General features: G+C 44.5%; 1 protein-coding gene across 1 annotated transcript in view; it reads right to left on the reverse strand.

Annotated features, from left to right (window-relative positions):
• The window catches only part of TEX10 (testis expressed 10), a 178,645-nt gene that overhangs the window by 12,059 nt on the left and 149,846 nt on the right, over positions 1-16,740 (reverse strand). The window contains exon 11 of the mRNA XM_068236496.1: positions 5,733-5,813. Coding sequence (XP_068092597.1) covers positions 5,733-5,813 — 81 coding nt within the window. The remainder of the gene's footprint in view (positions 1-5,732; positions 5,814-16,740) is intronic.

The following is a 16,740-nucleotide window of genomic DNA, read 5'->3' on the forward strand; positions in this document are numbered from 1 at the left end:
TGGCTCTTCTCGTTGTGTGTCTACTTGGAGGAGGTAAGTCCACCACTACCTCCTCTATTTACCAAGAATTTGGTTTTTAAGCTCATTTAGCTTCCTTTTATCCTTTTGGCGCCTCTGTTCTCCTGCATAATATTGAGTCCACCCTGCGTGGAGGGTTGAACCCCCTTTTTCTCATCTACAGAGAGCGACTTCTTATTCCTGAGTGGGATCAGGAAAATCTCCCCACCTCCCTTTACAGTGGTTGCCTAATGGTAACCCTGGTTTGTGAGTATTAATATTTACTCTATCTAGTAACCATTTACCAGTACATATTACACTATTGGGGCTCTTGGTGTTCCTTGTTTTTATAGTGACATGACTATGTACTCTGTAATGTGCTGCAGAAGATTGTCTGCACGCAATTGTGGAAAACTGTCACAAATGTACGCAGTGGAAACAGTACAAACAGAGCTTGTACATACATGCTGGATTTTTTTTGGGACATGCTAATTTGCACTGGGCAGCTAGTAATGGTCAAATGATGGAAAGTGAATATACATTTGCCCCTCAGCTGAAAGAGCTGTTCCTCACCGGTCACCACATGCAGCATTGTGTATGGGTAACTTTTTTCTGGTGGGCTACAGCCATGTGTCAGATCTGTAAGCAAATACACCATCTGATTACAAGTTTTATCCCCTTTTAATATTTTGTAATAGAAGTTAGCATTGCAACCCCCTCTACATTTACTCTCTACTTGCAGACAGTAGCCAGAGAAGCAGCATTAGCAGAGCTGCTCTCTCAAATCACATGGAACAACGAGGTAGCACTCACTCCTTTAGGAACGGTTATGTCACACACAGGCTGTCTCCTCACTCTGCACAGCAGCATCAGGGAATCCTCCGTGCACACCACCTCCAGTAGCTCCTCCTCCCTGGCCGGAACTACAGATTAATTGTCGGGCCGACCAGGGAGGCATCTATTCACAGCAGACTGTTGAAAAAAATAGTCCCCTCTCACCTGCCTGCTGCTGTTTCAAGATTTTAGCGAGGATCATTGGGAAAGGGGGCTTTAGGGAGGGTGGAGGGTACTTGGAGGGTACTTTCTTCCTGCTCAGGTAATAAACTAAATTTTATAATAAAAAAAATATGTTTCCTGCTACCAGGATGGGGCCCCCTTGTGGCCTGGGGCCCCATAGCAACTGCTATGCCTGCTATCCCTATTCCTACGCCCCTGCTGCATAGGGTTAATTGAAAAGGAATCAACAGGATGTGTTGGGGCAATTGGTGGGCAACTGATTCTTTCTGTGATCAAATCAGCTTGAAATCAAACAGAAAACTATATTTGTACATGGCCAGCTTTGTTCAAGGGTAGTGACGCCTGTATTTTTTCATACAACTAGATTTGGTGCAGCTAGGATGGGCATTGAAGTTTGGCTACATAGCTTCGTTCTCAGTTTTGTGATGCAGATTTTGTCTGAGGTTTTTTCCGCACACCATATGGCGAAATGGTAATCTTAACATTAAAAGAATGCTAAAATAGTAGGGCTGTATACTTGAACACTCCCTAGCACACCTTACATTCCTACGCCACAATTGCCTCCCTCCCAAGCACATGTCTAATATGTTCGAGCCAAGACTTTTACCACTTCCACTCACCGGTATACTTATGCACTGAGCATTTCTGAACAGCAGGTAGGACCTGGCGGAAGTAGAAGAGCAGTCCTAGCTTTTACAAATCGGCTGAGTGGTTGGGCAAAGAGAAACCCATTAATGTTCTATACTAGTGATGGAGTAGGCAAAATATATATATATATATATATATATATATATATATATATATATATATATATATATATATATATATATATATATATATATATATATATATATATATATATATATATTATGCTTTCAATTGGTAAGCAGAAATGCAGCTGTTAATTTACAATTGGCTTTGTAAGCGTTTTCAGAAAAATATATCTATTTTTTTTCCTTCACTTTTCTATTTTCATCTAATTGTGGCATAGCGCTTAGGAAAAACGGTGGGTGCCAAGAGGTCATGGAAAGCATCTGGAGGATCCCAAGGCTTCCCTCTTCTTAGGCAAGTATCTCTTTTTTATTTTACCTTGCCTCAGGCACACTTTAAGACCTAGGTTGCACAGGAGATGATTAGAAGTTTTCTGTAACAAAGCCCTTACATTTTTGTTGACGATTTAGTTGGTGACCAAAGTCACTGAGAAAGAAAATGAAGCATATAACAGACTACAGAAAAACACTAAGGCCTCGTTCACATCATTTAGTGCAGATGGTTGTGCGATCGGTACACAACGTGTACGATCGCATGCCATCTGCGCTACTATGCAGATCCCATTCACTACAGTGAATGGGATCTGCACTGCGATTCCCGAAAATGCATGCAGCAGTGCAATAGCACATCGCACTGCTGCGCAGCACATATGATGGGAACGGTAGAAGGGCTGTCTATGCCCTTCTACCATTCTTGCGTGTTGCACACTATGCGTGCTGCCAAAATGCGCACGGCAACGCGCATAGTCTGAACGAGCCCTAATGAAAGATCAACATTGCTGAATGATTCTCTCACTTAATTACCTGTTGCCTTGGCATAAGCCTAGTTTAACACTGGAGAGTTGTGCTGCAAATAACCAATACAATAACATTGCAACAGCGGTGCTATTATTTTGCAATGGTATTTCCACATGCGTTAATCTGCTAACAACACAGGGCATGCTATGCATCACTGGCAGATGTGCACATTTACTGTTTTTGGTGAAGCATACTTTTTATGTATTGTATGCTGCACAATGTAGCCATTACGTTGAGTTGCATTGTAATCCTGTATTTACAGGATGTGCAAAGCAATGCCCCAAGTGTGAATCTAGCCTAATACCCGGTACACACCATGCAGTTTTAAGTTACACAGGTCGAAAGGATTATTTCTGACAGGTCCGATGTGATTTCCAATTGTTTTTCTGATTGATTTTGTATAGAAGCGATTGGAAAATTGATCAGAAAAATTATCGGAAATCAGATCGAACCTGTCAAAAACAATTGATTTGACCAGTCTAGCTGACAGGAAATTGAATGGTGTGTGCCAGTCATATCTTGTACATGGAGCTGGAATCCAAAGAATTTTAAGGTTTCCAACAAACTAACACTGGTAATAGACAATATTCTACTTCGCATTAGAACTTTTCTAAAATATATTTACTCACAGCACAAAAACATTTGTTGCAGTATAGTGGTGGAATCTGTTCTTATGGACTTGGTGAGGAAGCTTAAAGAGAACCAGAGACAAGAACATAAGAGATTTATACATACCTGGGGCTTCCTCCAGCCCCATAAACCTGGATTCGCTCCCACGCCGCCTTTCTCCACTGCCTCTGTCCACCGGTACCGGGTCCCATAATTTCGGCCAGTCGACGGAAGCGCAGTGCGCTCCCTCCGTACTGCGCAGGTGTACAGAGCCGGCGGGAGCTCCTGTGCATGCGGACGACTGTCCGCGTCCGCCGGAAGTGACATGACCCGGTACCGGCGATAGAGGCAGCGGAGGACGGCGGCGTGGGAGCGATCCAGGCTTATGGGGCTGGAGGAAGCCCCAGGTATGAATAACATCTTTTTTTCCTTTTTTAAGCAGTCTTCGTCTCTAGTTCCCTTTAAAGTGGCACTGAATGAGCTACCTTGAGAAAACAATGACTGCTTCAACTACAGTGTGTATTTTACTCTCACTTTTTAAAAAAACATTAGACGTTGGGGGTGATGCAGTAACCACTGGAAATATTGCCGTGTGTAGGCAGTGCACAGCAATATTACCATTACTACTGCCAGCAGTATACCATGTGTTGAGTGATTGGCATGAACTGTGGTACATGATTACCGCAATGGTTAATATGTTAACATAAGTAGCAAGTAGCGTAATGCTCACTTTAATGTTGCACCGTGGGTCACACTTATATCGTAATGCACAGTACACTGCTGCTGGTGGTGGTAACGGGAATATTGCTGTGCGCTACCTGTGCACTGCAATATTACTGGTGGTTAGCACATCAAACCTATTGTGCCTGTTGCTCTGAAAGGCCAGCTCCTAAAAGGATGGTAGACATTATTACATGTGAACAGAGCAGTTGCTTGTGGTAAGATAAGCAAATTTGTTACCCTACACGATTTCTATCTCTTATCTTTCATGATTTCAGTTCAAGTTTAAGAAGAGGTAAGGGTATTTCATATTTCCATTATGTAATTAATGACCACACAGGAGATGAGCTGTATATATATATATATATATATATATATATATATATATATATATATATATATTTAGAGGGCAAAGACCAGGGGAAAAAAAAAATACTAAACCTGGTGCATCCATATTTCAGGAGCGTTTTGCACATGTCCTTCTGTGTGTCCTCATGTGTGCTCCTGTGCCCCCCTATATCCCCATGTGTCCTTCTGTGTGTCCTCATGTGCCCCCATGTGTCCTCCTGTGTGTCCTAATGTGCCCCCATGTGTCCTGTGTCCTCATGTGCCCCCCCATGTGTCCTTCTGTGCCCTCATGTGCCCTTCTGTGCCCCCCATGTGTCCTGTGTGTTATCATGTGCCCCCCATGTGTCCTCAAGTGCCCCCCATGTGTACTTCGGTGCCCCCCCATGTGTCCTCCTGTGTGTCCTCATGTGTCCCTATATGTCCTCATGTGTCCCTATATGTCCTCCTGTGCCCCCCATGTGTCCTGTGTGCCCTAAGGTGCCCCCATATGTGTGCTCCTGTGCCGCCCATATGTCCTCCTGTGCCCCCCATATGTCTTAATTTGCCCCCCATATGTCCTTTTCACCCCACCCAGCCTTCCTTCCGCCTGCATCTCCTGGCCCCCCCGGATGGAACTGTCAATAGCGGCGGCAACTTACCTTTGGCAGGCTCCTGCGCTGATCCTAGATCATTGCGCTGCTCCCCCGCTAGCCTCCTCTGCCTCCCCCCTGCTTATCTGGCCCCCCCGGGTGTAGGAATAAGTATCGGTAGCTTACCTCAGCTGTGCGCCCGCGATGACTGCAGACATCCGTCTTCCAAGCACTTCTCGCTCTAGTGACTGGCTTGAACTGATGACGCGCAGTTCAAAGCCGGTCACTAGAGCGAGAAGTGCCTGGAAGACCGATGTCTGCTGTCATCGCGGGCGCACAGCTGAGGTAAGCTACCGATACTTATTCCTACACCCGGGGGGCCAGATACAGAGGGGGGAGGGCAGAGGAGGCTAGCGGGGGGCAGCGCAATGATCTAGGATCAGCACGGGAGCCTGCCAAAGGTAAGTTGCCGCTGCTATTGACACTCCACAAGGGGGGCCAGGAGACTCGGGCAGGCATGGGGAAGGCAGGCAGAGAATCCCCAACATGGCGGCAGGTCGGCGGTTCGTATCGGCGGGCGTTAAGTTGGGGATTCCCTGCCTTTGCCGTATAAGACGCAGGGACTTTTTCTCCCCATTTTTGGAGAAGAAAGTGCGTCTTATACGGCGACAAATACGGTAGATCTATCTCTCTCTCTCTCTCTCTCTCTCTATATATATATATATCAATATCTCTATATCTCTATCTATATATATCTATATCTCAGTTTCAAATGCCAAAGCTCAGTGCTATAATTATGTCAACTAATGTAATGTATAGACTTCATTTATATCAAGTTATTACCAAGGTCTATCTAGTGAAGTAAGAAAAAGCTTTTAACACAAAAGAAATTACCAAGACGTACCAGGTGTTTGGTAATGGCGCTCTGAATAATATCGAAGCACTGATGCCTTGGTTTCACTGAAGACAAACTATTGCATATTGCCTGTGGAAAAGTAAATAGAGCTTGTTAGTATCAGCAAAAGTTCATTATTTTCAAATACATTTATACATAATGAATGGGGTGTACAGACAGTCATAAAAGGCAGTTTAAGAAAATAAGCAAGGTCTCTAAATCTTGAAGCAAAGTCAGTTGGAAACTGAGCACTAAAGGCCTGAACACATTGGCCTCAATTCACTAAGCTTTATCAAACACTTTATCAAACATTTCATAATTTACCTCATGGGTAAAATCTAATTTTGAATTCACTGAGGTGTTATAGATTTATTATATGTTTTATCGATAAAATTGTCAATTAATCTATAACACCTTAGTGAATTCAAAATGAGATTTTACCCATGAGGTAAATTATCAAACGTTTGATAAAGTGTTTGATAAAGCTTAGTGAATTGAGGCCATTAAGTCCTCTTTCACACTTGCAGACGCAGATGACCACACCATCAGAATGCAACACCTACTGTGTTGCCGTTTGTTGTGCTGCTGATCCCATTCACTACAGTGAATGGGTCAGCATTGAGTTTTGCTCAGTAGCAAAACAGCAGCAGTGCGATAGCACATCCCAGACCTGCACAGCGCATGTAGTCTGAATGTCATACAGTACACTCTATGCACTTCTGGTGTTTTTTCGTGCTGCACACCATATGTGTTGCTGAAATGTGTGCGGCAATGCGTATAGTGTGAACAAGGCCTAACACACTTCTGTCCGTTTTCAGCAACACATCAATGTTACAGATGCTGAAAAGCAATTACAAGTGACACAAGCGTGGAAGAGTGCCCAGGCCCTAAACGTGTGCCTACTATACACAAATCTTAACCACTTAAGCACCAGCGGTCTCTGCCCCCTTAAGGACCAGAGATCGCTGGTACAGAAATGGTGGAATCCCGACGGATAATGACGAATTGCCGCACATAACCGCCGCACGTCGGGAACCTGGGCCACCCACTCTGCCATCTCTATGATGGCAGAGTTCCTGTGAGCCGGTCAAGAGCCAATAAAAGTGTCTTTCAATGTAAGCCAATGGGAGTTGCTTATATTGAAAGACAGGGCCAGGAGCCAATGAAATCGGCTCCTGACCCGCTCACAGGGCTCTGTCGTCATAGAGACAGGCAAAGCCTGTGAGCTGTGGCGAGAGGCGGCGGGAGCGATGGAAACGGCGGAAGCGCGCAACGGTGGCTAATTGAAATCTACGCCCGGCCATCAAGGTGACCACCAAAACAGATTTCAATGAGCTTGGTCATAAAGTATGACAAAACTTTTCCCCGTGTTCCCCAAGGGGATCTTCCTCTCCCCCCTCTTCCAGCCTATAATGCAGAGCTACACCAATGATTGGGTGGAAAAAGAAGGGAGGGCCCTAAACAGGTAATAGATGGAGTCCCCACACCAGTTTTGCTGAGGTGGAAGGGGGTGACGAGAGAGAGAGATGGGGACTACCTCTCTCTCTGCTGCACATAATTACAGCAATGCAAAGCCATGTGCCCTAATCTGACACCGAAAACCTAACACAATGCTATATTCTCTGAATAGCATTGCGTTAGGTTCTTGGTGTCAGATTAGGTGGTTTTGCATTGCTGTAATTAGGAGCAGCAGGCAGAGAGAGAGCTGGTTCCCAGTCCATTATGAAGAACATTTAAGTCTGCATAAACCACAAAGGGAGGAAGAGAGGAGTCGGGTCAGGCAAGGCTGGTCATTATTTGTGTCAGGAGCCTATAAAGAACAGTTTATTGACTAAGGGCTGGTTCACACTTGTTAAAAAAAAAACGTACAACACTGATACGGTTCCTGAAGCAGACAAAAACGGAGCCACGGATCCCAATTTTTAAAATAGTGGCAGTCTTCACTCTGGTCAAAAAACGTATCTGTTCATGAAAAACCCAGATTTTGCAAGTTTTTCCCGGAGCTCGGATCCCCACAGTGACAATGAAAGGCAACACAAAAATGGACCTCCTTTCACACACAGAACTTTGCACACAAAAAGGAAGCAAAAACGGATTGCCTGCTTCCTTCTTATTGGCCAAAAAATGCTGGATGGGGTTCTGGGGGCAAAGGCTGTCATCCAGGGCCGGTTTAAGGGGCAAAGGGGCCCTGGGGCAAAGGTAAATTGGGGGCCCCCTACACTCACCCAGAAAGGTCATCCACCCCCCCCCCCCCCCCCCCTTGCAGCCTGCAGCATTTTATTTCTACACTCTCAATGGTGGTGGTGGTGAGATGGCAGCTCAGGGTGCTGCGAATATTTGTGACTGTGCGGATGGTGGTGGAAGTGAGCACCGTTAGGGGGCAAGCTCAGCAGGCAGGGGAGGGAGGCAGGGATACATACTTTACCTGCTTCCGCTGGCATCATGGTTACCATGGTTCCCTTCCTGCCTGGTGGACCGCAGCAGCACTACATAATGCAGGCATGTGACGACATCATGTCGAGGAAAGTGCCGCTGCGGGCCACTAGGCAGGAAGTGAACCATGGTAACCATGATGCCAGTAGAAGCAGGTAATGTAAATATATCCCTGCCTCTCTCCCCTGCCAGCTGAGCTGCCACCTCATGGTGCTCACTTCCACCACCATCCGCACAGTCACAAATACGCCCAGCACGCTGAGCTGCCATCTCACCTCCACCACTATTGTGAGTGTACAAATAGGATGCCGCAGGCTGCAATGGGGGGAGGGGAGCAGAAGCTAGCTCGGGGCCCAGGGGGCTGACATTTCTGGGTGAGTGTAGGGGGCCCCAAAATTTACACCATGCCCCTTGTTTTTGACAGATGGTTCAGTTCTGAAAATGTGTGCTACAAAAGTGCAACTACTTTGAAAAACGGATCAGTTTGTCAGAAAACTGATCAGCTTGAAACGGATCCAATTGGCAACCGGACAAATGTGGACCGAGCCTAAAAGAGGAACTTTACTGAGTGTTACTTAATGATCAAAAATGCTTACATTTTACAATTTTAATTTATAAACAATTTAGTCAGTGTTTGCACATTGTAAAATCTATCTTCATCCTGATTGACTGTACATTCTTAAATGTTTCACAAGTGTTGACATCTTTACTGAATATAGGTTTGTTGTGTGTTCCCTAGTGAGCAGAAAAGATATTAGGTCTCCCAGAGTGCACTTGTAGGAGAAAGCTTTTTTACATTAAGCCTGGTCTACACGTAGCGATGCGTCTCATCAATCGAGCCGCTGATGCGGCTTGATTGATAAGATCCGACTGGTCCGATCTCGCCGCCGCCGATTCCCTGCTCGTTCCCCATGAGCGGACAATTGCAGGGAATCGAGCGGAAGATAAGCGGCGCCGGCGGGTACAAGGGGGGATCGAATCCGACACACGCGTGGGCGAGCGGGTACGCGCGGGGATGCGGCAGAGGCGATCCGGTGGCTAATTGAGCCGCCGGATCGCTCCATGTATATTGAGCTTTTCGGCCTAGGCTAAACATCACTGGGAGATTGGGGTCACATACCAATATAAAGCAATATAAAGATAGGAAGCATTTCTGGTGTTGATAGCAGGATAATTAACAAAGTTAGGTATCCTGATGAATGCAATGTTCTCCCCAGAATTTTTTTCCTGCCGGGTGGCGTGAAAAAAGTAGCCGGTGGCATGAAAAAAAAAAGTCAGGTGGGGTGAAATGAGAGAATGGAAGGCCGGCACTTTTCTGAACAACTCTGAGGAGGAAGTGAGCCGATGACAGCCGGGTGCTCACCAAAACTAGCAGAATGGAGCACCCGGCTAAAAGAGCGTGGGGAGAACACTAACGTATTACATTCTACTATATCTTGTTACTGTGCCTCTTTAACAGATCATGTAGATTATATGGTTGTAAAAAACTGGTATTGCTTAAAAGGCAAACATGGCAGCATCCGTATACCTCTTAAAGGAGTTATCAGGCAAAAAAAACTAAAAATAAGCTTTGCTCACCTGGGGCTTTCTCCAGCCCCTTGCAGCCGACTGTCCCACGCTGTCACCTCCGCTCCTGCCACTCTGTATTCAGGCCGACCACGGGGTAGCCTAAGGCTTGAACATCGTACGGAGCACTGATCAAGCTATCATTCAGAAATGGAAGGAGTATGGCACAACTGTAAACCTACCAAGAGAAGGCCGTCCACCTAAACTCACAGGCCGAACAAGTAGAGCGCTGATCAGAAATGCAGTCAAGAAGCCCATGGTGACTCTGGACAAGCTGCAGAGATCTACAGCTCAGGTGGGGGAATCTGGTCATAGGACAACTATTAGTCGTGCACTGGACAAAGTTGGCCTTTATGGAAGAGTGGCAAGAAGAAAGTCATTGTTAACAGAAAAGCATAAGAAGTCCAGTTTGCAGTTTGACACAAGCCATGGGGGGGACACGGCAAACATGTGGAAGAAGGTGCTCTAGTCAGATGAGACCAAAATTGAACTTTTTGGCCAAAATGCAAAACGCTATGTGTGGTGGAAAACTAACACTGCACATCACTCTGAACACACCATCCCCACTGTCAAATATGGTGGTGGCAGCATCATGCTCTGGGGGTGCTTCTCTTCAGCAGGGACAGGGAAGCTGGTCAGAGTTGATGGGAAGATGGATGAAGCCAAATACAGGGCAATCTTGGAAGAAAACCTCTTGGAGTCTGCAAAGGACTTGAAACTGGGGCGGAGGTTCAACTTCCAGCAGGACAACGACCCTAAACATAAAGCCAGGGCAACAATGGAATGGTTTAAAACAAAACACATCCATGTTTTAGAATGGCCCAGCTAAAATCCAGATCTAAATCCAATCGAGAATCTGTGGCAAGATCTGAAAACTGCTGTTCCCAAACGCTGTCCATCTAATCTGACTGAGCTGGAGCTGTTTTGCAAAGAAGAATGGGCAAGGATTTCAGTCTCTAGATGTGCAAAGCTGGTAGAGACATACCCTAAAAGACAGGCAGCTGTAATTGCAGCAAAAGGTGGTTCTACAATGTATTGACTCAGGGGGCTGAAAAATTACGCACACCCCACTTTGCAGTTTTGTTTTGTTTTTTTAAAGGTTTAGAATAATGTATGATTTTCGTTCCACTTCTCACGTGTACACCACCTTGTATTAATCTTTCACATGGAATTCCAATAAAATTGATCGATTGTGGCAGTAATATGACAAAATGTGGAAAACTTCAAGGGGGCTGAATACTTTTGCAAACCACTGTATATAGGACTTTAAAAATACAGGGACTACTTTATTGAAGTAGCACAAGTAACTATTTTTTGATTGGTTTATTTCATTTTTGTGGACTAGGCAGAGCTATTACTGTATATATAAATGATGTATGAGGACTATTATCTGAGAAATCAGGGCTGTGGAGTCGGTACAAAAATCCACCGACTCCGACTCCTCAATTTAGGATTCCACCGACTCAGACTCCTCGACTCCGACTCATCTAATTTGCATATTACAATCTTGTTGATTGAAAGTATGTAACATGAAATTTGTCTCTTAACTGCCAACGCTTCGGAATTTTAAAAGACAACTGAAGTGAGAAGGATATGTAGACTGCCATATTTATTCCCTTTAGACTAAAACTAGTCCTTGGTAAGAGTATTTGTAAAAGGTACAGACCAGAACAAAGAACATCTATCAGGCCCTAGGTAATGCAACTGTGGGTACATGTAAGAGTGATGTACAGGTACTCTGCAGGGGAATAAGGAGATTCTTCCTCTATTACACATTCTTCATGCACAATCTGAACCAGGTTTATGGGTGATAGACAACACCTCTGTGTTCAATGTGCACAACATTCTCAGTGGATTCCCTGCAGCTCTTTGGAGAGTGCATATTATTTATTGTATTTATAAAGCGCCAACATATTACGCAGCGCTGGACAATAAATAGGGATACATGCATTGCAACAAGGGGTGACAGACAGAGAGGTAGCAAACGGTTATACAACATAGCACAAGGTTATACATACAATCAGGGTATAAAATGCGGTTTACAGAGACCTGGCAAAACAAGTACGAGTTAGTCCATGAGAAGGGTGTAATTGCTGGGGTAGTACAATTAAGAAGGACACACTAAGGGAGGGGGGAGGCCCTGCCAAGGCACATGTAGAGTATAGTACTACTGTGTAATAAAGAAAGCTTGAAACAGATGAAATTAAAGTTTTATACATACCTGGGGCTTCCTCCAGCCCCCTTCAGGCTAATCAGTCCCTCGCTGTCCTCCTCCGCCACCTGGATCTTCTGCTATGAGTCCAGGTACTTGAAGCAGTCTGGCATAGTGCGCATGCACACACTCCGCCGCCGGGAGCGTACTACACCTGCGCAGCACTATTGCGCAGGTGCAGAACGCTCCTGGCTGTGGAAGCAGCATGCGGCCGGACTGTGCTGACTGACTGAATTACCAGAATTCATAGCAGAAGATCCAGGTGGTGGAGGTGGACAGCAAGGGACTGATTAGCCTGAAGGGGGTTGGAGGAAGCCCCAGGTATGTATAAAACTTTTCTTTTTATCCTTCTCAGGTACCATTTAATTCGTAGTCACCAAATCAAATTATTTGATTTCACAAGCAAAGAGAGTGCGTACATTTGCATAAATCAGAATCAACGCAGAATGATTTCCACCTCATTGACCATCTCTATTAGTGACACGGCTACACATCAGGCTTCATACTTACAACATAGATGTTATTTCGTATATATAAGAGATTCCTGTGTACACATCATTTATACAGTCACAATCAGATGTGTATATCTGACTTTAAAAATACAGGGACTGCTTTATTGAAGCAGCACAAGTAACTAATTTTGATTGGTTTATTTCAATTTTGTGGACTAAGCACATCTATTACTGTATGTATAAATTATTTATGATGACTATTATCTGAGAAATAGAAAATTTTATCATATTTTCTATTTTAATTACAGTTTAAATTCATTAGGAGTCGGAGTCTGTGCATTTTTCCCCGACTCCGACTCCAGGCACCCAAAATTGCCCCGACTCCACGACTCCGACTCCACAGCCCTGTGAGAAATAGTACATTTTATCATACTTTCTATTTTAACTACTGTCACGGACGGTTGCGGGGCCGCAGGCGCGTCCTGTAACCGCCCGTGAAGAAAAAGCGATCGCACTCGATTCCCTGCATCGATTGCGCTTCAAATCGATACAATCTGGGTTGAGTGTGTAGGGGGAGCTGAAGTCTTTTTCTTAGCAGAGAGAGCACCATCCTAAAGGCTGGATGGCTCTTTTGATATGCTAATGAGCCTGGGCCCAGAGAGTCCCTGGCTTCAAGCTGTGCGGATGGCCCATCCATCAGGTATAAGGTGACACCTAGCTGATCTCATGTAGATGTTAATTAACCAAGGGGTGATCAGGATGCCTAGGTGCAGCCAGGCAGGCTACAAATCTCCGGGAGGTCTTGACACCTTGCTCACTGGTAAAGATCAAAGGGAAGTCAGCTGTTAGCAGCTAGAACACATCCTGAATAAACCTGAGTCTCATAGCATAATCCATAACTTCCCAGATCTGTCATATTTCTGGGGTTCCTGAGATGGCAGCTTCGCCAAACGTGGGGGAAGTGTAGCATGAGCCCCGGTGCTGGTTCTGAGGAAGTTTCAGAACATTCTGAGGTAAGGACTGCCAGTTAGGCAGTTTGAAAATGCCCTGATGATACCACAGGGGTCCCACCCCTCATGTCTGGTATCAGGGCGCTGGGTAAATCGAGACAGACCTGAAAATGTTAATAAATCTGCCCTGACCTGTACGGTTCTGTGAGATAGAGCCCATATATGGGTAGATATGATTTCTAGCCCCCAGGACAAGGGGAGGGCTCATCTCATCTTCTAAAGGGGTGTATGGCTCCCCGCCCTCACTCCCTCCTACTGAAGCAGGGGCATAAGAATGGCAGAGGACCCAAACTCAGTGTCCTCCACACTGAAACATCTTGCACTCATCAGATGCCAGCTTGAGGATATGCTGGCATCCACCTGGTCTGAACTCTGAACTCAAATTGAAACCCAGAACTCTGTTTTCCCACAAAAAGGACATCTTTCCAGGAACTAAGTATTTTTCTCCCTTCTTTTATTTTTTATACTGGCTATTACTGTCTTAATAATTGTGATTTTAATAATTGTCTGTATATATTAATTATTTATATTGCGTGAATAAACGACTTTCTCCAAGTCATTCACTGTCCGCTACCCTGCTTATCAGCACCCACAGAACTGATCCCGGGTCTCTGAAGATACGCTACTGTTTGTTTGTTGTTGGCTAGACAGAATACCGTGTGTTTAACCGTTTTATTCGCAGGACTAGTCAGTCAGTTAGTGGGCTCCACGGTCCCATGGTAACCGCGGTGGTGGCAGTTTACTCTGAACCAGTAGGTGACGTTGTAATTGCCCGTGTCTCACAGGCTCCCTTCTGAGTTGTCTGCGGCTAATTCTTAACGGTTCCTGCGCATTGACTGCGACCAGAGTTCGCACGATCTGTGCGCTGGCACCGTTTAGAAGGCTAAGTGCGGTCAGCCACTAGGGCTCCTGTGACAACTACAGTTTAAATTCATTAGGAGTTGGAGCATTTTCTCCTGACTCAGACTCCAGGTTCCCTAAAAATTGTCTTGACTCCGACTCCACAGCCCTGGTTATTATGGCATTACATCTCATATGGCTTTTTGTACAATAGTTCGGTCCTATTTTTTTTGTTTTAAGAGAGTAGGCTTTCTCCAAACTTAATTCGGGTGGTGTTGCCAATTTCTAGTTACATCTCTGCCTGATACGTGCATGTTAACTGGGCACGCCTTCCACTGGTCCTTAGATCGTCTGGGATCCTACTTATGCCTGTTCTTAGGGTTTTAAAATATTGAATCTTGCATAATTTCCACTTTTGTATCCAAGTCTACAACATCTCTTCTCTCTTGCTTTATTTTCCCCTTTAGATTCAAAATTTACGTCAGCTGCAAACTTTAATTTAAAGCAGGGGTCCCCAAACTGTTTCGGTAAAGGGTCTAGGTCAACATACTTCAGATTGCTGGGGGAACTGGAACATACATAAAATGATGTGGAAAACCATTACATTGAATCTATGTCTTGATTCCCCTCAATCATGCCTGGAGGAGAACTCCCAGCAGCAGCCATTCAGTCATGCAGCGCCTGAAGAACGTCTTTATGCACCAGACAGTGAAGCATACCCAGGTGATAACCTGCTGTCCAATTAGACAGCAGTGTGTGGATGAGTGGTGCCAGCACTGCTATTCTATATGTGGGCGACCAATATTTAAAGGTGCAGTGGGCCACATCTATAAGTTATACATTTGGTGATTGGGGGCCAGTGAAAAAGCCTCAGGGGGCCGCATTCGGCCCGCGGGCCTTAGTTTGAGGACCACTGATTTAAAGGCTCATGAAAGATCCTTTCTATTAGGAGTATAGCAAAATAGTGTAGGATGAGATCATTTTCTATTCTCTAAACAAGGAAGTACATTTTTTTACATTAGGCCCTAGCCAAAAAAAAAAATGAAAAATGGTCAAGAGTCTAAAACAGGTTTGAAAATAATCAATTTTATTTTCTATAATCTCTGTAGACATCCTACGGAGGTAATGTTGTGATAAATATGATCTTAAAGTGGACCAGAACTCTTGCACAGGACAGAAGGAAAGTGTAGAGAAATGCACTCTGTATGTATTTAGAGAGTTTATCTAATTCCCCCTGGTCTTTGACTTATCACAAGTTGTAATTTGATCCCCTAGCAGTGTCAGCTGACTGCCACGGCAGAGACTAATTAAAAAGCACAGGATGTTAACAATATGTCTTGCTTCCATGAAAGCAGGAAGTAGATACACTGCAGATTTATTGCAGGATTTGTATCAGCTGTAACAAAGAAAGGTTTTTCTTTAAAGGTCATTATACTGTAGCGTATCTTTTAGAGCAGAGAGGAAGTTCTGAGTTCAGGTCCGATTTAAATGAATTACTTATGCAGTGGATTGGAAAGGGAACCTGACGATCATTCAAAAAGGATCCTAGGGGGGGACCGGCGCAGGCAGAGGGCGGCTGCAGGGGGCTGGCAGAGGCCCCAGGTAAGTGAAACGCTCTTTTTTTTTTTTTTTGAACGATCTTCAGGTTCCCTTTAAAGAATGATATTTCTACGTATGAATAATAAGTTTGATTTCTTACTTGCTTACGTTTGTTCGAAAGAAAGCTGTATTGCTATTCCAGAAAATTCACCAGAAAAAATGCTTACTCATGTAAACAGCACTACACTTATTTTATACCTGTATAAACTAATATAAAAAGCTGTGTGTTTTTCAACCTATACTGCAAAACAGACCTGCAACAATTTTTTTTACAATGTGCCATTAGGCAACAAAGTATACTCTTAGGGCTCTTCAACACTACGACGTTGCGTTTGATGCGACGTTATGGTGGCACAACGTGCCCCTAACGCAACGCATGTCACTTTTGAAGTGTGACTTTAAATTGCCCTGCGTTGTGTCTCGCGGTGCGCTGTTTTCGTTGCATACTGATAGAACAAAAACGGCGCATGCGTCACATTAAAAAAAAATTAACAACATTACTGAGCATGTGCAAACAGTCCAACGTAGCTAATAACGCAGAGACCGCACAGCATGCAGCACTTTCTAAATATTGCTACACGTTACACGCAACATGAGCACTGTGAATGTAACACATACTTTGCGTTGCTGTGCGTTAGTCTGCGTTATTTTTTATAACGTGCAACCTTAACGTCGCACTGTGAAAGAGCCCTTACAATGGGAAGAGGAAATGAGACAAAATCTTACCAACAAGAATACATGATTTATAACCCCTCATCTGCCCAGTAGAATAAACTGGACAGGATAAAACAGACTTCTGGGATTTTTGACTTTTTCATTATGTTTGTACAAAATATTAATGTAAAGTGAAAAGACGCGAGGTAACAGCTAAAATTCAGTGAAGATGAAAAAACATTGAGCTAGCA

Source organism: Hyperolius riggenbachi, chromosome 5 (assembly GCF_040937935.1).
Source record: "Hyperolius riggenbachi isolate aHypRig1 chromosome 5, aHypRig1.pri, whole genome shotgun sequence".
NCBI classification, from domain to species: Eukaryota; Metazoa; Chordata; class Amphibia; order Anura; family Hyperoliidae; genus Hyperolius; species Hyperolius riggenbachi.